The 22,284-nt window shown below is 56.0% G+C and overlaps 2 protein-coding genes across 3 annotated transcripts in view; one reads left to right on the top strand and one right to left on the bottom strand.

Annotated features, from left to right (window-relative positions):
* On the bottom strand, positions 1 to 4,568 carry CDK9 (cyclin dependent kinase 9). Its single transcript, XM_040225205.1, has 7 exons — positions 4,257 to 4,568; positions 3,694 to 3,775; positions 2,801 to 2,891; positions 2,282 to 2,448; positions 1,998 to 2,169; positions 1,686 to 1,834; positions 1 to 940 (listed from the first exon to the last, which is right to left on the bottom strand). The coding sequence occupies exons 1-7, from the start codon at positions 4,346 to 4,348 to the stop codon at positions 575 to 577; spliced, it is 1,119 nt and encodes a 372-aa protein (XP_040081139.1). The 5' UTR covers positions 4,349 to 4,568; the 3' UTR covers positions 1 to 574.
* A 7,112-nt stretch (positions 4,569 to 11,680) lies between these two features.
* SH2D3C (SH2 domain containing 3C) overlaps positions 11,681 to 22,284 on the top strand; it is a 32,544-nt gene continuing 21,940 nt past the window's right edge. Inside the window, exons 1-2 of one of the 2 annotated variants that reach the window (XM_040225171.1) lie at positions 11,681 to 11,839; positions 14,226 to 14,703. In XM_040225171.1, the coding sequence (XP_040081105.1) occupies positions 11,803 to 11,839; positions 14,226 to 14,703 (515 nt within the window). In that variant the 5' untranslated portion in view covers positions 11,681 to 11,802. Of the gene's footprint in view, positions 11,840 to 14,225; positions 14,704 to 16,692; positions 16,809 to 22,284 lie in introns of those variants that run through there. The other variant, XM_040225172.1, reaches the window with a different exon arrangement.

The raw sequence follows: 22,284 nt of genomic DNA, 5'->3' as shown, positions 1-22,284 counted from the left end.
TTTACTGAAAAAGAGTCAACTTTAATTGTAACTGACCAGCCTGTACCCAGGAATGTCTCTGAACAATCAAACAAAATCAACACGATAAAACTGTCCTATCAAAGAAACCAATAGCTTCCGTCGGCCCCAGAGATTCTGAGGGCTAGGCTGAGAGCAGCCCGTTCCCATTCCTGAGGCTGGTTCTGTGCCCCACAGAAGTTTCTCATCCCACAGGGAGGGCCGGGGTCGGTGAGGGACCAGTCCCCTCCTTCCAGCATGCTGGGGTCTCTCAGAGTCACCGGTGGGGCGTGCCTTTCCCCCCACCCCAGTCCTGTCCTAAGGTAAAGGGAGACCCCCTGGGCATCACTGCCAAAGCCAGGGAACAAGGTGAGGCAGCTCAGGTGCCTTCCTGGACTCTCCACCGAAGTTTTACTCCAGTCTGCTCGGTTGGTGCCCGATGCCCAGGGTGCGGATTAAATAAGATATGCGCTAGAGGAAAAACTCACATGCCCCATAATCTCCACGCTGCAAGTCACAGAGCAGAAGGAAAAAAACCAAAACCACGGCCCTAACGAGAAGCAATAGCAGCCAGCCCTCAGAAGACGCGCTCAAACTCCGTCTGGTTGGTGGTGGCAGGATTCCGGCTCTGGTTGGTTGACTGCTGGGTGATCTGGCTGCCCTTCCGGCGTGGAGGTGCCAGGTACTCGAACATGGATGTCAGGTGGGTGGACAGCATGCCCTTGAGGTCCGAGGGCATGGGGTCGGACCAGAAGAAGTCGTGGTTGAGGGCGTCATCACTGTCGATGCGCTGGGCGGGGTCCAGCACCAGCAGCTTGTCGATGAGGTCCAGCGCGTAGGGGTCTCGCACGTAGGCCTTCAGCCTGTCCTTCACCTTCCGCTTCTGGCCCTTGACCAGCTCCACTTTCTCAAATAGCTCGTACTTATCCACATTTGGCCACACCTGGGGCAGGGGGGAGGCATGGAAAGAGGGGGAAGACTAGTTCAGCAGGGTATGTGGCTGATCCACTGGTCAAGTACGTAGTGACTGGATACGTCTCTGTTCAGGACTTCCCTGGTGATCCGATGGTTAAGAACTGCCTACCAATGCAGGGGACACGGGTTCGATCCTTGGTCTGGCAAGATTCCACATGCCATGAAGCAACTAAGCCCGTGTGCCACAACGACTGAAGCCCGGGTCTAAAGCCAGTGCTCTGGAGCAAGGTAAGCCCCCCGCACTGCAACTAGGGAAAGCTCAGGTGCAGCAGTGAAGATCCAGAGCAGCCAAAAATAACTAAGTAAATACGTACAACTTGCTCAGATGCTTCCAGACCACCCCAGAGCCCTCTGCAGCCAAAGCAGCAGTAACCACAGATGGGACACAGGCACTGAATACCAGACCCTTTGGCGTGAATCGCCTGGGAGATGTGTGCCAAGTGTGACAGAACCACAGATGTCCCACGGCACAGATCAGCTCTGAGGCGAGGCGCTCAAGACACCTTGCCGGAAAACCCCAGGAACCGGGGACGCAGCCCAGACCTGACGTCGCCATGGCTAACAGCAGACTGTGACCCTCCACCAGCCGCCTGTCCAGGTCAGGGCTTTGCCTCCGTTCCGTGCGCCCCTCCTCCCCTGCCAGGGAGCCTCCCCCACCCCTCTCGGAGGTGTGTGGCCTGGCGGGGGGCCCCAGGAGGCGGGCTGCGACGCACCTCGGGGGTGATGGAGCCGCAGAGCTGGCTGATGAGGGCGAGCTGGTGCTGCTCCGTATTGCCCTGCATGATGGGGCTACGGGTCCACATCTCCGCCATGATGCACCCAGCACCCCACAGATCAATGGGGGGGCCGTAGTCCCGCTCCCCTGGGAACAAGAGCACACCAGGGAGGGCCCCCTGAGCCCCACGGCCTCCTGAGAGGCCACGCCCCTGGGGCCGATGGCTCAAGAAGCCCTGGCAGTTGGGGTGCTGAGACTGAGCTGAGTGCCCAGCCCCTGCTCCCCTCTGCCAGCTCGGGAGAGTCCTCACCGAGCAACAGCTCTGGGGGCCGGTACCAGAGGGTCACCACACGGTTGGTGTAGCGGTTGGGCTGGCTGTTCTTGGCCAGGCTGAAGGCCCGGGCCAACCCAAAGTCCGCCAGCTTCAGAACCCCATCGCGGGTGATGAGCACGTTAGCCGCCTTCATGTCCCGGTGCAGGATCTGCAGAAAGCACAAGGCGGAGGATTCCCAGGGGCCCCTTAGCCATGCCCGCCCCGCAGTGAGCGCAGAGGCCAGCCCAAGCCCTGCACTCTCCCCCCAAACAGGGCCCCACCTTGTTCCTGTGGATGTAGTAGAGGCCGTTAAGCAGCATCTGCATGACCCTCTTGATCTCAGACAGTGTGAACTTGACTAAGACGTTGCTCAGCAGCCCAGCAAGATCATGCTCGCAGAAGTCAAACACCAGGTATATACTGCCTTTGCAGCGGTTATAGGGGGAAGCTGAGGCAGGAAGAATGAGGAGGAGAGAGGGGGAGGCAAAAAAACAAATCAGAAACCTTACATGTAACTCATTTCCTCCAAACTAGCTCCCAAATCCCTCCAACCCATGGCCACCCTGAATATCCGGGTACAAATTCCTTCACAGGTAAAATATTTTCTGAGTGCCTTCTCTGGGCTGGGTGCTGTGGCAGGCCCTGGGGAAGCACCTGCTCCGATGAAAAGACCAGGGAGAGCGGTCACAGTCAGAATGTCCGGGTTAAGAAGAGGCAGTGTCAACGTGTCCAGTGTCAACTCCGCAAACAAAGCCTCAGTTTTTCCATCTGGAAATGGGGACATGATCCAAACAACTTACCTTTGGTTCGACAGATCTCAATCAAGTTGACCACATTCTCGTGTTTTAGAAGCTGGAGGATCTTGATCTCCCGCAATGCTGTAATGGGGAACTGGGTGGGAGAAAAGACAGGAGTAAGTCAAAAGTGGGTGAGCACACTACAGACCCAGGAACTGGCCATGGGGTCCACGCGAAGGGTCAAAGGTTGGGAGACAGTAAATGCACAGGCTCTGAAATTAGCTGTCTCAGATGTCACATTTGTAAAACGGGAGTAACTATGTACCCCTCATAAAGAACTGAATGAATGAATCAAAATAATTCAATGAATGATCCGAAACACTGATACTTCATACAAAGGTTCTGTTACCAGTCATCAGACGCTCTGCAGTTTCTTCACCCTTATAAATTTTAGCCCTATGCCTGCATTTAACCTGCTTGGCAGTTAACAAATATATAATTAAAGAAAGAAGCTGGTCTCTGGAAAGCTGAACCAGAACTAACACACGTGTGTGGCAGGAGAGACTTGCTTTTCAGCTGAATACCAATCACCTTTTTAAAGCCATTGCATGTAATTATTATCATTATCATATATATATATATTTTGCGTTCAACAAAATTAAACCCTGAAGAAAAAGTCTTTAAAGACTTCCTAACTTCAAAAACCCAGGGGCACTGGGTACAAGCATGGGCTCCCTCTCCTGGCACCAACCATATTCACCCAAGAATGAAGTATCAAAAGCTCTAAGACATCTCAATTCAAAGACTGAACTGGGAAGTCAAACTTCCTGGAATATGGAAATTTCCAAACACCTAATCTGAATCTATTACGTTGAGAGTACCCAAACCAGAAAGGTGGAAACGCAACCTCACGCCCAAAGGAGCTGGGAGACCTGCCCACCCCACCCCATACTCACCCCCTCTTTCTCGTTTTCCATCAGTACCTTCTTCAGGGCCACCTTTTGGCCGGTCTTGCGGTGCTTTGCCTTAAACACCTCCCTGCAGGCAGAGAGGGGAGACCCAAGAGGGCTCTTAGAGGACGTTTCCGCAGAGCCCGCCCCTCCCCCACCAGAGGAGGCCCGGAAAGGGAATCCCGGGCGGGGCTGGGCCGGGTCCCTCACGGCACTCGGCTACCCCACCACGCGGTGACTCTGGTCCCTTCTCGAGTCTCAGCCTTCTTCCCTCTGCTCCTTGCGCCTCACTCGGGCGTCTCGTGGAGAGATCCCGCACCACTCACAGGCTCCTCTCTGCAACCCCTCCCTGCCCCCCCATTAAGGGCCTCAGGCTCCTCCCCGCCGGCCGACTCCTTCAGGCCCCGGCGGGGTTGCGGTGCGGCCTAGCGAGACCAGGGGATAAGTTTGCGTCTAAGTGGCTTCCCGACCAACCGGGCCCGGGTCTGGGCGTCCCGACGTCGGCCCGGAGGGGTGCAGGTTCAGGAGGCTCCCGGTCCCTGGGGGTTGAGGGGGGGGCCCAGCCTTACCCGAAGGTGCCTTGGCCGATTTTAGCGAGCTTCTCATATTTGGTCACCTCATCACAAAAAGGGCACTCCACCGAGTCGTACTGCTTTGCCATGGCTGACTCCAGTGCGCCGCCGCCGCCACCTCCAGCCACCACCGCCGCCGCCGCTGCTGCCGCCGCCGCTCCCGCTCCGGGTCCCGCCGCCGTGCTCCAGGCCCCTCCGCGGCCGCGCCACTTCCGCCTCCACGGCCACTTCCGGCCTCGAGGCGCCGACCCCGCCTCTTCCGCCCGCCGCCCGCCGCCAGGCCCCCTGGGACTTGTAGTTCCCGGGAGGCCAGGAGGAGCCGAAGCTGCAGAGGCGCCTCCGCCACCGCCGCTGCCCCCGCCTCCGCCGCCGCCGGCGCCGGCGGTGGCCCCGATCGGGGGCGCGGGGAGCCGGGGCGCCGGGGCTGGGGCTCGAGGTGGTGCGTCCCGCTGCATCGGCTCGGGCCGCCGCCGCCGCCGCTGCCGAAGCCGCTGCCGCTCTGGCGCCCGATCCGGGGCCAGCCGCAGTGCCCTGCTCCTCCTCCTCCTCCGACGGCGCCGCCTCCGCCGGGCTGCGCTGGGCGCCGGGCGCAGGGGGGGTGGGGGGGCGGCCCCCCGAGCCGCGGCCTGGGGGCTCCCTGGCCGGGCCCGGGCCCGGGGCGGCCGGGCGAGGGGGCCAGACGGAAACAGCCGATGAGGAGGCGGCCCGAGAGCCCGGGAGGGGGCGCGTTATAAAGGGGGAGGTGCCCAGGCCTCGCCCTCCCCTCCCCCTCCGCCCGCCCCCTCCCTCCTCCCTTCCACCCTCAGCGGCCGCACCTGCCGCCGCCGCCGCCTGCCTCCCGCCCGCCCGCCGCCCTCGGCGCGTCACCGCCCGCGGCCCCTCCTCCGCCTTCGGAGGTGGGGCCCCGCGCTCAACACCTGGCTTCGGGGCGCGACTTACCGCGTGCCTCAGTTTACCCGCACATGCCAGCCGCAGCGGGGAGTCCCTTCCTCCCCGGATCGGGATTTCCCCACCCGCCCCGACACCCCACTATACGCAGGCGAAGACTAGAGGTGCCGAGAGAGCGGCCTCGGGTCCAGGGAGGGGAGAACGGGCCCCGACCGCCGCCTCCCCGGGCCCGCGCCGACCCGCCGTTGATATGGCAACCGACAGCCGCCAGGGGGCGCGGCGACATTGAAGGTGGAAAGCCAGCAACGCCTGGGCCTTCCACTCCTGGATCCCCACCCAGTTCTCTGGGAGACAAGAGATGAGACCCACAGGACTTTGGTTCCTGCCGAGCTGCTCCCTAACTGGTCCCGCCCCGGGTTAGTAGTCACAAAGGTAGCCGGCATTTCGTCGGCCCCTCTTGTGTGCTCAGGAAGTGCCTGGGCATTCCTACTGAATCCTGAATCCACCGCTCCATAGTCAGGATCACTAACCAATTTTACAGAAGAGCACATTGAGGCTCGGAGAGGTGAGGTCATTTGCTCAAGGTCTCACAGTAATAAAGCTGGGACTTGAACCTTGTCTTTCTGAATCCGAAGAGGATTCTCTTGACTCAGGCTATTTACAGTCTGTCCAGCAGTATAGCAAGTGGTGCTGTTTGAGGCCTGCTGTCCTTATGCCAGGGTACCAAGCCCACCACCGTCCACCATCTCCTTTGATCCTATGCCTGCTTCTCCTACCCTGGCCCTTCTTCCCCAGCAGCTTTCTGATACATTCTGGCTCCAGGAGCCTCCTGTATCTCCTTCCAGCCTTTAACACCCAGCCCCCAACAAGGCTGCCTTCAGACCTCCTCTCCACCCCTCTTCAATCTGCACCCCCCACCCCAGTCCTCCACCAATGGATCTTAAGACCTGTCCTCCCCAGTCTGTCCCCTCCATCTGTCCCCCTGCCAGCACCCATCAGATCATTCTGAAGTGATGTCTGTATATCTTTCTCTCCACTGTCATCAGGAAAAACCAAACTGTGACATTTGAGGCTCGAAGGAGATCAGCCCTGGGATTTCTTTGGAAGGAATGATGCTAAAGCTGAAACTCCAGTACTTTGGCCACCTCATGTGAAGAGTTGACTCATTGGAAAAGACTCTGATGCTGGGAGGGATTGGGGGCAGGAGGAGAAGGGGACGACAGAGGATGAGATGGCTGGATGGCATCACTGACTCGATGGACGTGAGTCTGAGTGAACTCCGGGAGTTGATGATGGACAGGGAGGCCTGATGTGCTGCGATTCATGGGGTCGCAGAGTCGGACACGACTGAGCGACTGAACTGAACTGAACTGAACTGAACCGAACCTAGGCTCTGGCCACACTGCTTCCTACACGCCAGGGCCCCTTGCCTTCAGGGCTATGCTCTCTGGTTACACCACTACCTTCTCTTCTGCCAGGAAGGTTCCTGGGTTGCTCTCCAGCTCTTAGCTCACATGGCTTAGGCTTGACGCTTCTTTGTAGGAGGAGTCAGGAATGGGTCTGTGTCCCAAGAGACCCTGTTCTGCTGGGAAGCAGGGGGACTGCCAGGGAAGGTCTTCAGGATCAGGTGAGGAGCAGAGAGCCCTCTCCTAAAGGCAGTGTGGACCAGCGAGGGTTTGGGGCAGGTCAGGGAGTGATCTGGGGTCAGTTTCTTGGGTACAGTATTAGAAGCAGGGTGACCATTGGCTACATTGGGGGTGGGGAGAGCAGAGAGTGAGAAAATAATAATAATTGTAGTAGTTATAGTTTATGGAGGGAAAATAAATGGTCCAAGCTGTACACTTAGCACTTTATGGGAATTATCTCAATTCTCACTCAGCAATATTATACTATTATTACCTCTGTTTTGAAGAACATTGGAACTCAGGGGTGACGTCACTTATTGTTGTCGTTCAGTTGCTAAGTCGTGTCTGACTCTTTGCGACCCCATGGACTGAAGCCCACCAGGCTCCTCTGTCCTCCAGTATCTCCTGGAGTTTGCTCAAATTCATGTCCACTGAGTCTGTGATACTATCTAACCAGCTTATCTCCTGGAGAAGGAAATGGCAAACCCAGTATTCTCCAGTATTCTTGCCTGAAGAACCCCATGGACGGTGACATCATTGGCCACGGTCAAACACCTGGCCAGTTGCCACACTGATATGTAAAGCCAACAGCAGCCAAAGTCTGGTGCCAACCCCAAGCAGTTACCCATGTCAGGACTCCGCCCACCTGGGCTGAGGGTGGAGCAAGGGCACAGTCATGGCACAGCATCGTCAGCTAGGTGGCGGATGCCAGTGGGAGGTGTGGGAGGGGATAATCGCATTGGGTGGAAGTGGGGAGGTCTTCGTGGGTTTGGGTGGCTTCCACCATCAGATTCTCAGGCTGGGGCCCCTGCTTGTTTCTCACAAGCCCTCCCTAAGTTACATCCTGTGGGCAGAGGCCTCAGCAGAAGTTCCGGTGGTGTCATCACCTCCACCCTCCCCGATCCCTGGCCTGAACCCTGACATTGCCAGTCACTTCCCCTCAGGGCCTCGGGCCCTCAGCCCTCCCTGCGGGATGATGGCAGGCAGGAACAGTCAGAGCCCTTCAGAAGGCTGCCCAGTGAAAGTGAGAAGAAATTAGATCCTAGCCAGAAACAACTTCTCACCGACTCTGACTTCTTTACTGGCTGGAGGGAAATGTTTCCTGTTTCCATGGATCGGTTAGGCTGGCAAGACCAGGCCTGTGGCCAGTACTCCGGAAATGTTTGCTGACTGGCTGACCAGGCTCTGAGAGAGCCTCTGGTCCTGCTGCCATTTAGCAGTTAGGGAAACTGAGGCACAGAGTAGGAAAGGGAGGCCCTGGCCAGCTGTTTGACCTGGACCTTCTGTTTTCTTCCCCTGACCAGGAGCAGGGTGCAGGGCATATGGAGGGAAGAAGAAGGGCTCCTGGGGGTGTGTGCTCTTGTTGCTGGTCTACCTGGGGAGACAAGGGGTCACTGGGTAGGGGGACATGGAATAGAGAATGGCTGGGTGATGCCCACGGCAATTCCATGGACCTTCTGCCCACACCAGCTAGGTGCTGACTGCATGCCTGGCCCCATGATGTATGTCAGGCCTCTGGAACTTTACAGTACCCGTCTTAGAAAGCTGCTGTTAGGGGACTCAAGTTACAGAAGAGGAAACAGTTTCAGAGTGGTAAAAGTGGCCTGCCCAAGGCCAAGCAGCCAGGAGCTATGGAGCTGGGATTCAAAGCCAGGTCTCTTTGGCCCCCCCATAGAAGACAACTGAGGCAAGCTGTGAAAAGATATCTACTGAGTCCTATGGTTGGAGCAGGCCTGAGGCCAGTGTGGAAGCTTGAGGCCAGTGCCTCTGACGATGCATGAGGTCTGTTCAGAACATGCATATAAAGACACAAGTGAGGGACTTCCCTGGTGGTCCACCTGGCTAAGACTCAGCTCCTAATGCAGGGGGCCTGGGTTCGATCCCTGATCAGGGAACTAGATCCCATATGCCAAACTAAGAGTTTGTATGCCTCAACTGGAAGATTCTGAATGCCACAACTTAAAAGATTCCTTCTACAGGAACTAAAGATCCCATGTGCTGCAACCAAGGCCCAGGGTAGCCAAGTAAATAAAAATATTTTTTAAAATGACGACACAAGTGAATGTAATACAAATAGTATTCTCAGTGTAGACGTCTGTTTTCATGGCCACAGGATAGTGTGAGAGATGTTGAGTTTGTCCCATTTTATTGATGGGAACAATGAAGCTCAGAGAGGTGACATGACTTGCTTAAAGTCAGGCAGGTGGCCATCTGGACTCAGGTGTGCTTCGGTACAGTGACTATGACATTGAAAGGCTCCAGTCTCTAATCGTCCTTGGCCAGATTGCTGACATCTCTGTCATAGATTGGGGAGGGAAGGACGGAGGGGCTAGAAATCAGAGCAGGGTTCCTCGGGCACTGTGGCCCAGTCTAGATCACAGGGACTCAGTGGAGAGAAAGACGAGCTGGTGGAGGGGTGCATGCGTTCCGAGTGTGGGTCTAGCCCAAGCAAAGGCCTGAGGCTGGAAAGAGCTCGTGTGTTCAGGGCTGTGGAGTGGGGTTGGGCTGGCCTCCAGCGCCGTCTGAGGAGGGCCCGGGGACAGCCACCGGCCAGCAGGTCCCCAGCCGCACTCCCAACAGCCACTCGAGGCGGCACAAAGAGGGCTCTGAGCTCAGTGGAGCCGCCACACTGAGCAGTCACACTGAGCCCCATTCATTCTCCCAGGGATGCGGCAACTACCCTGGCGCCTGGGCCAACGGCAGGGCTAGCCTGGCGCAGCCAAGGCTCCTCCACCACAGCAGCACAGCCTCGCCCTGGCTGTGGCTGGGACTCCCGAGTTTCACCCAGTGTGCCTGCCCCAGGGTTTTCCTGACCTGAGCCAGTCTGCCCCTGACCTGAACCACCTCCATCCTTCAGCAAGAAGTGCCAGGGTGTACTGGCCCAGTCCATCATTTGCTCTTTTTGTCTTCCCAACAACTCCAGGAAGAGGGGGAGAAGGGGGATTACTGTGACCCCATTTCACAGATGAGGAAACTGAGACTCAGAGAGGTAAAGTCTCTCATGGAGGGTCACACAGCAAGTCGGGAGTGGGCCTGGCCAGGAAGCCAGTACTGGCTGATGCCATCACTTCAGCAGTGAGCCCAAATCCCTCCAACTGCCTCCTGAGAGAGAAGCTGGGGGATCCACCCTCCAGCTCTCACCAGGAAGACCCCTCTAGCTACCACCAAGCCACCAGCCCCTCTCCCTCTTCCGACAACAACCAGAGATGGGAAGGAGTTAAACACCTGGGTATCTGTCCAGCCTCTGCTCCTCCTTAGCCTCAGTTCCCTCATCTGTGAAATGGGACGGTGCCAGGATCACCTCACAGATCTGTGATGATCTGGGGGGGCTTCCAGATCCATGCATGGATCATGGTCGACACTCAAGAGAGGGAGCTGGAGTTGTACCCCCTTTTCCTCCCAAGTCCATGGTCCAGAAGCCCCATCCTTTCATTTGAACTTTGTCCCATCCAGGCCTGTTTGCTGCCTGCATCTCATGGGCTGTGTCCCTTTCCCTTCCAGGGCCTCAGGTTCCCCCCTGTCCCATTGAGAAAGTTTGGCAGGGCTTTCTCCCGCCAAGGTCTATCATCCAGCTGCCAGAGGGTGGCAGGCGCTCTGAGTGTGCACGTTAGGACCTCAGACTCCATGGCTGGACAGGCAGGTCCCAGTTCCAGGTCACTTGATTTCGGGGCAGGGCCTCAGGTTCCATATCTGTAGAATGAGGACAAGAAAAACAGTATTTGCCTCCTTAGGGCAGAAGAACTGAGCCCTTTGGCTGGCCAGTACTAGGTGATCAGAAAACGGTAGTCATTAGTAGTCATTATTTTTATGGAGGATGTACAAGGGGCCCCACCTGACCTTGATCTTCCCCTTTCACACCCCAGTGGGCCAGCTCTGGGGCCAGGATGATAATGTCCGATCATGAGAGAGCCCCTGTGGGTTGACTGTGTACCTTACGCTCCTGCCTATTCTAGAAATTAGGTGCCCGAGTCTTCAGAGGCAGAAGGAACCGCACTCAGAGCCAGGATCTGAAGCCCCTGGTCTTTCAGGTGCCCCCCAGCAGTTGCTGGAATCTTCCGCAGGTGTCAGGGACAACCTGTGTAGGGGAGGTTTCATTTCCTCATCTCTGTCCAGGGTAGAAACACACACACACACACACACACACACACACACACGGGGATGCAGGGTAGAAAAACACCAGGCTGAGTGTTAGGGGCCTGAAAGGGCAGGTTGTTGCTCAGTCTGTGCTATCGACTTGCTGTGTGACCTGGGGGCCTTCTGCCTGCCTGTGTCTCAGTTTTCCTATCCTGTCCTTGTACAGCGGGGTGGTGGACTAAATTATCGCCATGTCCCTGCCAGCTTGAAAAGGAGTGACCATGCCTTGAGGGCACTGATTCTGTGCCAGGCTTTGCACCAAGCGCTGGACCCTGTGAGGTGGGCATTGCAAATACCGCTCACTCACAGAGACAAAACTAAGGCTCAGGGAGGGACTTGTCCAGGATCACACGGTGACAGAGGGGGGCAGCTAAGAATCTGGGTGGCCTCAGGGCTCGCGGGCCAAACCAGGGCACTCCCCTCGGCACCACTGCCAGTACATCCTCCAGCACTGAGGCTTAGGATAAACCCCTCTGCCCGCAGGCCTGACTCCCTGCACCCTCCCAGCCCGCTGGCCAGACCCCCCGACAGTGGTTGTCAGGTCCCTGGAGGCCCCCAGCCCAGTAGGCTCTGTTCCCAGAGCCTGCGGTTTCTTTCCCAGACCTTCTAGATCTCACGCGCTTGTGGTCTGCCCCCTGCCTCCCCCCGCTGCCGAGGCCAAGGAGGAGGCCCACAGGGGCTGGGACTTGAGGGGGGGCGCCCTGCCTCCGCCCCCTGTGGAGAGGATGGGGAGGGTGGGGCTGTGAGAGTTTCACTGGTTTAAAAATACACAGAGGAAGCTAGTGAGAGGGCGCGAGAAAAGGGAAGGGGAGGTGAGAGAGGCATCCCAGCATTGATGTCCAGCGCTTCAAGTGGCCACTTGCCTTTCGGCCAGGGGCTCTGCACGGCTTGCCAAGATGACGGAGGGAACCAAGAAGGCCAGCAAGAAGTTCAGTGAGTGTGGGGTGCCGTTTGTCCGTCTCAGCCTCTCTGCATCCGCTTCTTCCCACTCTATCTCGTTTCTGTTTCTCTTTCTGTCCATCTCTGGCTGTCTCTGGAGGACTCTGATTCTGAGTTTCCATGGTGCTGTCTCTCCATCCCTCTGGCCTGATCTCTCTCTCCAGCTGATTTAGCTCTCCATCTCTGTTTCTCTCTTGTCTGTCTCTGTCTGTCGTTATTCCTCTGTCTCTCCCCACCCAACTGTCAGTCTCTCCATTCGTCTGTGTGTCCTCTGGCTCCCTTTGACTTCCAGGCTGGGCCAGGGAAGACCTCCACGCATTCTATAGCCTGCCTCTGTGCTGGTTCACATGGGGGTCTCAGGTTGGGAGTTGCTGGGGCTGGGGCGAGGGGAGGGGTGTGTGCCACGGGTTAATGTCCCATGACCCCACCAGCAGTGACGCTGGGACCCAGAGCAACTAAATGAGGGGCCACACCCGCCCTTCACTCTTCTTCCCCATGTTGCTGATTCCTTCCTGGTCCCAGCAAACTTTGACTCCCTCTGATTCTTTTTTTCTTTTTTTCCTTTTAAGATTTAGATATGGATTTAGCTGTGCTGGGTCTTAATCATGGCACTCGGGATCGTCAGTGTTCATTGTGGCGTGCAAGATCTTTCTGGTTACAGCATGTGGGATTTAGTTCGTTGACCAGGGATCGAATCCCAGGCCCCCTGTATTGAGAGCACAGAATCTTAGCTGCCGGACCACAGGGAGGGCCCCCTATGATGCTTTGCATCTGACAGCTCATGAAGGGAGTGTACAGGGCAAAGATTATGACTGTATTCCACAGACGAAAGACCCAGAGACTTGCCTGAGGTCATATAGGGCTACAGAGCAGGACTCAGTCTCACGTCCCTGGACCCTTGACTTCAGTTTCCCTCCCTGCCCACTACTGCTTCTTCCAGACCCCTGGTGCCCAGGAGACAAAACAAGTGGTATGGAGAAAGGAGGCGATTTGCTCGTTGGCATAGCTTTCTAAGAGCAGAGCCTCAGCATCTGCTGACAGTGCTTGTCAGGAGGCAGAGGCTATAACTGAGGGTGGGGTGGGGGGTGGGCAGGCCCGGGAGGAAAGCCCCAGAGCACTGACCCCAGCACTCCAGAGCCCCAGGCCCTCGGCCAGGCTCTGCTTGGCTTTCTGACCCTGGGCAAATTCCTTCCTCTCTCTGGGCCTCAGTTTCCTCTCCATCAAATGGGGCCATCCCACCTATGTTCCACCATGGTCGTGAGGATCTGACGAGGTGGAGGATGCCAAGGAAGTGGGAAATGCCAGGGTGTTTTCGTTTTTGCTTATGGAGGGGCCGTGGTGAAGTCCGGCAGACGGTGGTGGCTAGGAGGAGGGGCAGTCCCACAGCTGAGAGCAGGCAGGAGGACAGGCGCTCAGGCGCACCCCTGCGGAAACGCGGAGATGGTATCACCCGAGCACTGCTGCCTGAGTCCCCACTAGGGCTCAGCTGACAGGAAGGAGAGAACCGCAGGGAGTGGGACCCTCAGGGACCCGACAGCCCCCTTCTCATTTCATCTGCACCTCAGAGCCTCGTTCAAACACCCACTCCACACACTGCCCCCCCGACCCTGACACGAACATCACACACACACACACACACACACACACACACATATGTGCTCTCATGTCACCGATCTGAACCTCAGTTTCTTCATCTGGAAAATGGGGGATTAAACTTGTGCCATGGAGTTGTGCTGAGAATTCAGGGAAGTAATTAATGAAGGTGGCATGTTTGACAAATGCAAAGGCCTTTATTGTGATCGTCATCACCATCTTTCATTACTTCTGACGGCTGTGAAGCATGTTATTTACATGCTGAGTTCATGCCTTTCTTCAGTTCTTCCATTGCCAGAGGACAGTGGTCCCCAACCTTTTTGGCACCAGGGACCAATTTCGTGGAAGACAGTGTTTCCACCATCTGGGGATGGTGGGGGGGATGGTTTGGGGATGATTCAGGTGCATTAGACTTAATTGTGCACTTTATTTCTAGTCTAATGCCATTGCTGATCTGCCAGGACATATGGTCCACAGCCCAGAGGTTGCCCCTGCCCCTGCCCCTGCCATGGGAGATGAATACTATAATCTCTATCTTACTGATGTGGATGAATGGACTCAGAGAGGTCAAGTGACTTGCCTAAGGTCACAAAGCTAGGATGTGGAATTCAAAGGCTATGGGATCCCAGTGGTGCCATATTATAACCGTAACTCCTAGAGGGGGTGTCAGTGAAGCTCCCAACCCTCCTTGAACCCTCAGTAAGTGGAACTGCACAAATGTTTCATTGTTTTTATTATTACTGCTGGCAATGTCATTAACTCCTTTCCCTCCCCTCCCCTCTTCTAGAGTTCTTCAAGTTCAAGGGGTTTGGGAGTCTCTCCAACCTTCCTCGGTCCTTTACTCTGAGACGATCTTTGGCCCCCAACAGTATCCGGCCCCAGGTGGAGGCTGACGCCTTTGATGCCACACAGGATGACATGGTGACAGTCCCCAAGAGCCCCCCGGCCTATGCCCGCTCCAGTGACATGTACAGCCACATGGGCACCATGCCTCGCCCCAGCATCAAGAAGGCTCAGGGCAAACGGGCCACCCAGAAGGCCCAGGAAGTTGGCCCTGAGCCCCAAGTGGTACCCCGAAGCCTGCCTGACCCTCCAGGCTTGGAGGCAGCTGAGAAGGTGGTGCTAGAAACCATTGCCTCCAGGGAGGACACCCCAACAGTGGGACCCAACCCTTCAGCAGTGGAAGTGGACCCCATGAGAAAACCTGAGGATGCCAGGCCAGACACAGAAGAGGAGCGAGACCCCAAGAATGTGCCCTCAGAAAGGTAGGTGCCCATAAGGGGAGGGTGAGGGCAGAACCTGTGGGGATGGCATCTCCAGCCTCCTGCCAACAGAGTCTGGAGAGGACCACCCAACACACACATCTGTAGAAAGAAAACACACACACACACACACACCCCTATACATTACTAAGTGCTTACTATAAACCAGGCTCCCTAGTGGCTCAGATGGTAAGGAATCTGCCTGCAATGCAGGAGACTCAGGTTCGATCTCTGGGTCGGGAAGATCCTCTGGAGAAGGGAATGGCAACCCCCTCCAGTATTCTTGCCTGCAGAATCTCGTGGACAGAGGAGCCTGGTGGGCTACAGTCCATGGAGTCACAAAGAGTCAGACACAACTCGCAACTAACACTTTCACTTCACTTTTCACTACTATAGACCAGGCACTGTACTTAGCCCTTCACGTGTAATTAATTCTCAGAAAAAAAAAAAAAAATCCAGGGAGAGGATACTGTTATTTCCATACCACAGATGAGGAAACAGACTCAGAGAAGAAATGCCATCTGCCCCAGTCAGATTAGCAAATGACGAAGTTAGGACTTGACCTAAGACCCACCTGACTCCAACGCCCTAGGCAGCCTTCAGCATGAGCCCTCAGCGCTGGGCCCAGCCCAACCACTGGATCCCTGCCCTGGGCCCCCACCTCTGAATCTCTGCCTTTAATTCTGCTGGACAACATTGCTCCCCTTGGTCTGGTAAAGCATTTGTTACCTAACTTGGGTACAGGGTGTGTTGAATTGATGCAAAAATGCAAATAGTAATGTATGGCCGTAGCTCTCAATTAGTAAGTACCCGTTTACTAGGTGTCAAAACAAATGTTACTCACTGAAAATTCTGTAAAAGAGTATATCAATACTATAACCTGCCCCCCACCCCATCTTACAGCTGGGGAAACTGAGACTCAGCCAAGGTTGCAGGGGTGGGATTTGAGCAGGAATCTGCCTGTCTCCAGTGGCTGCACACTCATCCATCACATGGTACCCACCACGTTCTAAGCCCTACAGCCCTTGGGAGACCCCTCAGCCCCAACCAAAGACATCCCTGCCTTTTCAACTCTCAGAGACTTTGTCTAAACCACACTGGTTATAATAGATATACTTACTGAAATAAAGAGGGAAAAAGAAAATCTGAGCAAAAGTAAACTCTAGGGTTTGTTTTGGAACCTCTCTTGAGTGATTTTGCCCTGAGACACCAAGCATAGCTTCTGTGTGCTGGGATAATTGGTCCTTCAGTGGGGAGGAGGAGGACCTTGTAGAGCTGCAGAGCGAATCCAGACCAGACTGCCTCTTACTGGCCTTGGACAAGTCTGTTCCCTTCTTGGAGCCTCGCTTTTCTCATCTGACAAATGGGCACAACGATACCACCTACCTTGTAGGGCTGTGGTGAAAACTGAAGAATAACGAACTTGTAAAAATCTTAGCACAGTGCCTGGCACACAGCAAACAACGCAATAAATGGGAAGTGCCTACATCTATGATTTAAAGAACGAATGCTTTTCCACCATCTTTACCTATTCCAGGCTGCCTTCTCTTGCCATCCTCTTAAATTCGGCCTCATTCGGGCGTGCAACAAGGATTGTATGTAGGGGTCTGGTGAGGGTTGGGGAGCGTTGTGAAGAAACCCAAATTTGGGCCTGAGATGTTTGCGGAAGCGGGGCGAAGGGGCGAAGGGCCGTGTCTGGGAGGCGTGGCCTTTCCACGCTGCTCGGGGACTGTTGGGGAAGCTGGCGTTGGAGAGGGGCGGGGCGAGGCGGAGGCGTGTGCTGGGGGCGTGGCCTTCCCACCCTCCCCGACCCTGACGGACGTGGATGGGGCGGAGCAAGACAGGAGGCGAAGGGCGTGTCCGGGGCGGGGCACGTCCTTCCCAGAGGGCGGAGTAGACGGTGGAGAACGCCCAGAGGGCGGAGGGGCGTGTCAGAGGCGTGGCCTACAGGCCAGGCTCCGCCCCTGGAGTCCTGCTGTGAGCTCCCCAGCTCCGTAGCCTGAGAAAGGCGGGAGCCTTGGAAACAGGAGGTCCCCGGGTTGCAGGCGGCGACGGCAGGGAACCATGACTGCAGTGGGCCGGAGGTGCCCCGCCCTGGGATCCAGAGGGTAAGTGACCGACCTGGGACCGAGGAGGGCCGCTGCCGGGGACTGGGAGTTGTCTGTGGGGGAAATCTCTGCCCTTGGGGCAGCTGACAAACCTGGGTGCGAGTTTAGCATCTGGCACTTTTAAACTTTCTTTTGGTGCAACTCCGACCCCGCTTCAGGCTGGGCATCTGCTGGTCACAACAGTCCCAGGAGAGAAACACTATCACTATCTCTAGTTTGCAGATAAGGAAAGAGGTTTACTTGCCCAGTTTGACACAGCTAATGAAAGTCAGAACTGGGGTTTAACTCCACCTTCCTGGATCAGACCCCTCAGCAGGTCTTGAGACACCTTTAGAATGCCAGCCATCCTCCACTGTGGGCAGAGATAGTCCTGGCAGTGCCTTGGGGTATCAGGCCTGGCTTAGAGCTGACAGAGGAAATAGGGAGAATCTCCCTTCCTGCCCCTGATCACCTGGGATGTCCCGGGGTCCTGAGGAGGGTGGATTAACAGATCAGATTGAGCCCCTTCCTGGTGCCCTGGGACCCAGTGTCCCACCTGCCTTAGGCCAAGTAGAAGGCGAGGAACTGTTGAACATTTCTTCTAAGAGCCTGTGAAGCTCAGCTCTATGCCAGAGACAGGAGAGCTGCTTTGCAGGTGTGATCTCAGGCTTGTCCTGCCCTGCTCTGGGCGTCTATCTCTCCAGCAGCCAAGATGGGTCTGGGATGGTCTCTGAGGATCCGTCCAGCTTGGGGACGAGGGCGTTTGAGAACTGCCACTGAGTAAGACCAGGGGCCTCGGTCCTGAGTGTCCCAACGGGGTCATCCCAGTGGCTGTTCAGCCTAAGCTTGGGGAGACGTGTCCCTCCCCTACCCCCTAGGAAGCAGGGTGCACCTGGAGCAGAAGGAAGGAAGGGGAAGAGGTGAGGCTGCAGGAGTTTCCTGGTGCCCTGTACTCTGCTGAGATCATGGGGGATGAGAGGAAGGAGGGAGGAGGGGCCGACGACACAGGCAATGAAGGGCCTTTAGCTCCCAAAAAGGAGAGCGCCGCCCAGCCTCCCCCCAGCCCCCAGCCCCTCAGCTGCCTGCAGGGGAACAGTGGCTCTAGAGAGTCCTGACACTCAACCCCTCAGTTCATGCTGTAGAGGAGGAAGTGGCTGCTTAGAGAAGGAAGGGAGGTCCCCCAAAGCCCCATACCATAGCCACACCCACACACAGGAATGGTCAGGCCAGGGTCCCACCAGAGGACAACTGGCCAGCCCTGCCTGGAATACTCAGTCCCCTTACCACATGGGCTCTGTGAGGTGGGAGCCTCTATTTGTGGCATTCTACCAGTGAGGAGACTGAGATTCAGAGAGAAAATGGGACTTTCCTGGGGTCACAGAGAGATTGTCAGAACCAAGGTTTGATTCTGACCTGACCAGCTCCCAAGCCCAAACTCTTAAAGGCCACGTATCACCTGCTGTAAATAAAAATCTCAGAGCTGTCTCTCTCATTACTTCAAATGGCTTCCCATAACCCTGGAAAGGCGGTAACAGGAGCCCATTTTACAGATGAAGACATCAAGGTTTTGTCAGGTTAACAACTTGCTCGAGATGAGACAGTGGAGCTGGAACTTCATTTCATTTTAATAGTTACCGGGATGCAGCTATGCCCCAGACACCCCTCTAGATTCTGCGGAGAGAGCAGTGAGCATAGCAGACAAAACCCTACTCTCATGGAGCCATTCCAGTGTGGGGGAGACAGACGAGAAACCAGATGAATTACCTGGTCGGCTAGAAGAGAAAAGCACTAGAGAGAAAGATTTAAATCAAGTAGGGGAACTGGTCTTGGGGTAGTGGCTGAAAGTTATCCAGGGAAAAATTCTCAGTGAGAAACCGATATTTGAGCAAAGGAGATGAGGGAACGGACCCCCCTCCCCCCACCCCTTTTTTTACTTGAAATATAGTCGATGTACAATATTATGTTAGTCTCAGGCATCCTGGGAACAGACCCTCTTGATGGCTGGGGAAGGGTATAGTAGGTCAAAGGAACAGTAACTACAAAGGCCCTGAGGTGGGAGCATACTTGGCGTGTTGGCGGAGCAGCCAGAAAGCAAGATGGGGGCTGGGGAGAGGAGGGCTGGAAATAAGGCCAGAGAGGAAACGGGTTCAGATAAGCAGGGCCTGGAAGGCCCGGCAAGGACCTGGCTTTGACCGTGAACGAGATGGCAGCCGTCGCTGGCCTTGAGCGGAGGACGGCCCCGCTCTGACTTATGTTTGACAAGCACCTCTCCTTTGAGGAGGATTCCTGGGTCTTACTCTTTTCTGAGGTGTCTCACCGGAGCATCCTTCCCTTCCTCCCAGAGACGCGGGCCCCTGCGCTCTCACTCAGGGCCGTTCAGCAGGAAGCTTGAGACTTGGAGAAGGTAGCGCCCCATAGGAGAGCCAGGGCACCCTGAGCTGCCCGCTCCCAGCCCTGGTGCCGGGCACTGAGGATAGGCCAAGACGCCCCCCCACCCCCATTTCCTTTTGGAATGTTGATTCTGGTCCAAGAATTCCCAACACTCCCCCGAGTCCCACGACCCTCTCGGCCCTGCAAAGTGACGTCAGTTGCTGGGCATCTGGTAGTGATTACCCACCAGGGGAGGGGGCTGTGGTGGGCCCAGCCTGTTCCGTCTCCTCAGGCTCTGGGCGGCTGGTCCTTGTCTTCCGAAGGGGCCCAGCTGCTCCTGGCTCTCATTTCCTGTGGAGACTTTCTCACAGCCCTCGAGACCCCCAGACGCCTCAGGCTGTGGGAATTGCGCTGGCTCGGGATAGACAGACGGTTCCCCCATCCCCAGCTGGAGCCACATCCCCTCAAACCCTCAGGGGACCTTGTTTACAGAATGCTGGACGCTCGGGGCGTGAGAGCAGGGGAGGACGAGGAGGGGTGGTGGGGTGGGATACACCAGCTGCTCAGAGGCCTGCTGACTGTCTTTATAATGTTGAGAGACCCCCTCCGCTCTCTGACCCTCAGTTTCCCCATCTGCTTCTCCAAAAACAGCACCTGTTTCACAGGGTCATTGTGAAGAGTAGACAGAGTAGAGCATTTTTCCTAGACATGCCTGAGAAGTGCCAGCACACAGGATGCACGGGCTCGCAGCACACCCGTGTAGAGGAGAGGAGCCTGGGGCCCGGCGAGGGCGACTCACCCGGCGCCACGCAGCCTCTTTCACCCCAGCTCGGTGCCCTCTCCAGGGCCCCCGTGTCCTCTTTCTGTTCATGCCCACTCCACATCCTCTTCCTGATGTCAGTTCGGGGCTCCTGGTCTGGTTGCAATGTCGGTTTTCGTCGCTTTCCCCTCCCTAGTGTCTCCCTGTTTCTATCTGGGGGCATCCCATCTCTGGGAGGGCCTGCCTAGTAGTGCAAGGAGAAAAGCAGAACCAACGTGAGTCTCCTCTGAGTAGCTGCGTGCCCTGCTGCGAAGCGGGGCTTCCACACAGGCCCTCAGTCAGTGCTCAGCACTTGCTTTCCCCCTTTGCCCTTGGCCAGCAGCTGTTGAGTCTCAGCAACTCCCGGGACCCAGACCCCTCAGCTCTGCCCTGGGAAGAGTGGCCGCTGCTCTGGCTTCTCCCTACAGGTCTGGCGCCCTCCCTGAGCTCTGCTGGGGAGCTCACCCCTGTCCAGAAGACAGAAGGCATAGGATGGGGGAGGGGAGCAAGGCTGTCTCCAGGACAGTGGTGGCTCCTTGTTCGGAGTAGGGGGTGGGGCAGGGGCTAATGTCAAGGGCCTTCCTGGCAGGGAATCCCAAAGGCCCACGGCTGGGTGTCCCCACAGAGATAGGGCTTTCCACCCCCGGCTCTGTCTGCTCAGAGCCTTGAAGAACTAAGGAGCACAGAGCAGGGCTGTTGCTCTGCTCGGGTGAGTGAAGAAGGGAGAGAATCTCTCGAGCCCCGAGGAAGGGCAGGACGGGAGCTCTCTGGGGTCAGGGTGGGGTGGCAGAGGGAGGAGCCCCAGGGGTTAAGGAACCTTGTACCTTTTCTTCTCATAGGATCCTTGCAGCCCCTCTATGAAGACAGTTAAAATATGCCCATTTCACAGATGGGGAAGTTGAAGTTCACAGAGGGAAGGGCGGGGGCAAGTTGAGAAGCAGGAGGCAGAGGCTGGGAAGTGTCCACCTTAAGGCCATATGACCACGCCTCAGGAGCAAACTGGGGGATAGATAGAGGGCAGGAAGACCCCACGGCTCTGCAGGGCAAGGCTGCCCGTGGCGAGGAAGGGCCAAAGTGGAAGAGGACAGCAGCCTCTTCTCCAGGGTCCCTGGGGGAGCCTCACCCTTTCTCTCAGGCCAGGATGGAGACCCTGCAGGTAAAGCTCGGACTGAAACCTGCGTTGAGGAAATAAAGGGTAATGGACTGTACTTGCAGGTCATTAATTCAATTAATTAAGCTAATGTATGCAATAAGTGGTATCAGTTATTAGAACAAATCAGCTAATACAGGCAATTAAAGGGGTTGGTTATTTAAATAATTGATGCAGCTGATTAATGGAACTGATTTAGCTCAATTGTCACTATTATTTATTAATTGATTTCACCATTAATCTTAGAGGGGAAATGCCTTTGAAATCCATAAAATAAGGAATTAATAAATGAATTAATTAACAGAGCTGACTTTTTAAACATGGAAGCTTCAATTCCTGGAATCGAAGGAATCATTAGTCATTACAAAAGGAGGGAGAAAATTCTAGAAATCTCCAAGCAAACTGAGATCTGCCGGCTGAGTAGAAATTCCTCTGACTCTAAGGGAGAGAATTCCTCTGGGCAGAAGGTATATCATGTGCAAAGGTCCTGAGGCTGGAGGCAGTAGTGCTCTTTGGAGGAAGGCTGAGGCCGGAGTGCCCGGAGGACCCTGAGGAAGAGTGGAGGGGTGGCTGACAGGGGCCTGGTCACAGAGGGCCCACCAACCAGAACTAGAGCTTGTCCTCAGGATTGCAGGGACTGCTGTGACATTCGTTCATTAAAAAACATCTTCATGGGGTGCCTGGCACCATTCCAGGCAGAACCCAACCCCTACCCTGTGGAGCTGATGTTCTGATGAGAGGAGACAGCACAGGGCAAGTCAGATGAAGCCCTACAGAGAACAATGAAGCAGGGCGGGGAGGTGGGGAGCCTTGAGTGGGCTCCCTTCACTTCCAGGTGGGCAGCCAGGGAAGTCCTCACTGAGAAGGGGACGCTTTAGTAAAGACCTGAAGGAGGGAAGGGCAGGAGCTCAGTGGATATCTGGAGGGAAAGTATTCTAGCAGAGGGAACAGGAAGTGCAAAGGCCCTGAGGTCAGGACAGAAGGCAGTGAGAAGCTCAGCTTGGCTGGGGTAGCATGAATGAGGGGAGTGTTGTTGGAGTGTGGTGGGAGAGGTGGTGAGGAGCCAGTGTGCAGAGGCTATTATGAGGACTTCAGCTCTTACTCTGAGTGAAACTAGGGGCCACTCCAGTGGGTTGGAGCCGAGGAAAGATGTGATCTGATTCATTTTAACAGGACCA

This window comes from Oryx dammah, unplaced genomic scaffold (genome assembly GCF_014754425.2).
Source record: "Oryx dammah isolate SB20612 unplaced genomic scaffold, SCBI_Odam_1.1 HiC_scaffold_25, whole genome shotgun sequence".
Classification (NCBI taxonomy): domain Eukaryota; kingdom Metazoa; phylum Chordata; class Mammalia; order Artiodactyla; family Bovidae; genus Oryx; species Oryx dammah.
The sequence above is the reverse complement of the archived record's forward strand: the minus strand, read 5'-3'. Positions and strand labels throughout refer to the sequence as shown.

Bases quoted from the DNA above. Each gene is read 5' to 3' on its own strand.
- CDK9 (XM_040225205.1), bottom strand. From the start codon at position 4,348: ATGGCAAAGCAGTACGACTCGGTGGAGTGCCCTTTTTGTGATGAGGTG. The intron at 2,892-3,693 runs GTGAGTATGGGG...TCTCCCACCCAG, and splicing joins TGGAAAACGAGAAAGAGGGG to TTCCCCATTACAGCATTGCG. The intron at 2,449-2,800 runs GTAAGTTGTTTG...TTCCTGCCTCAG, and splicing joins TGAGATCTGTCGAACCAAAG to CTTCCCCCTATAACCGCTGC.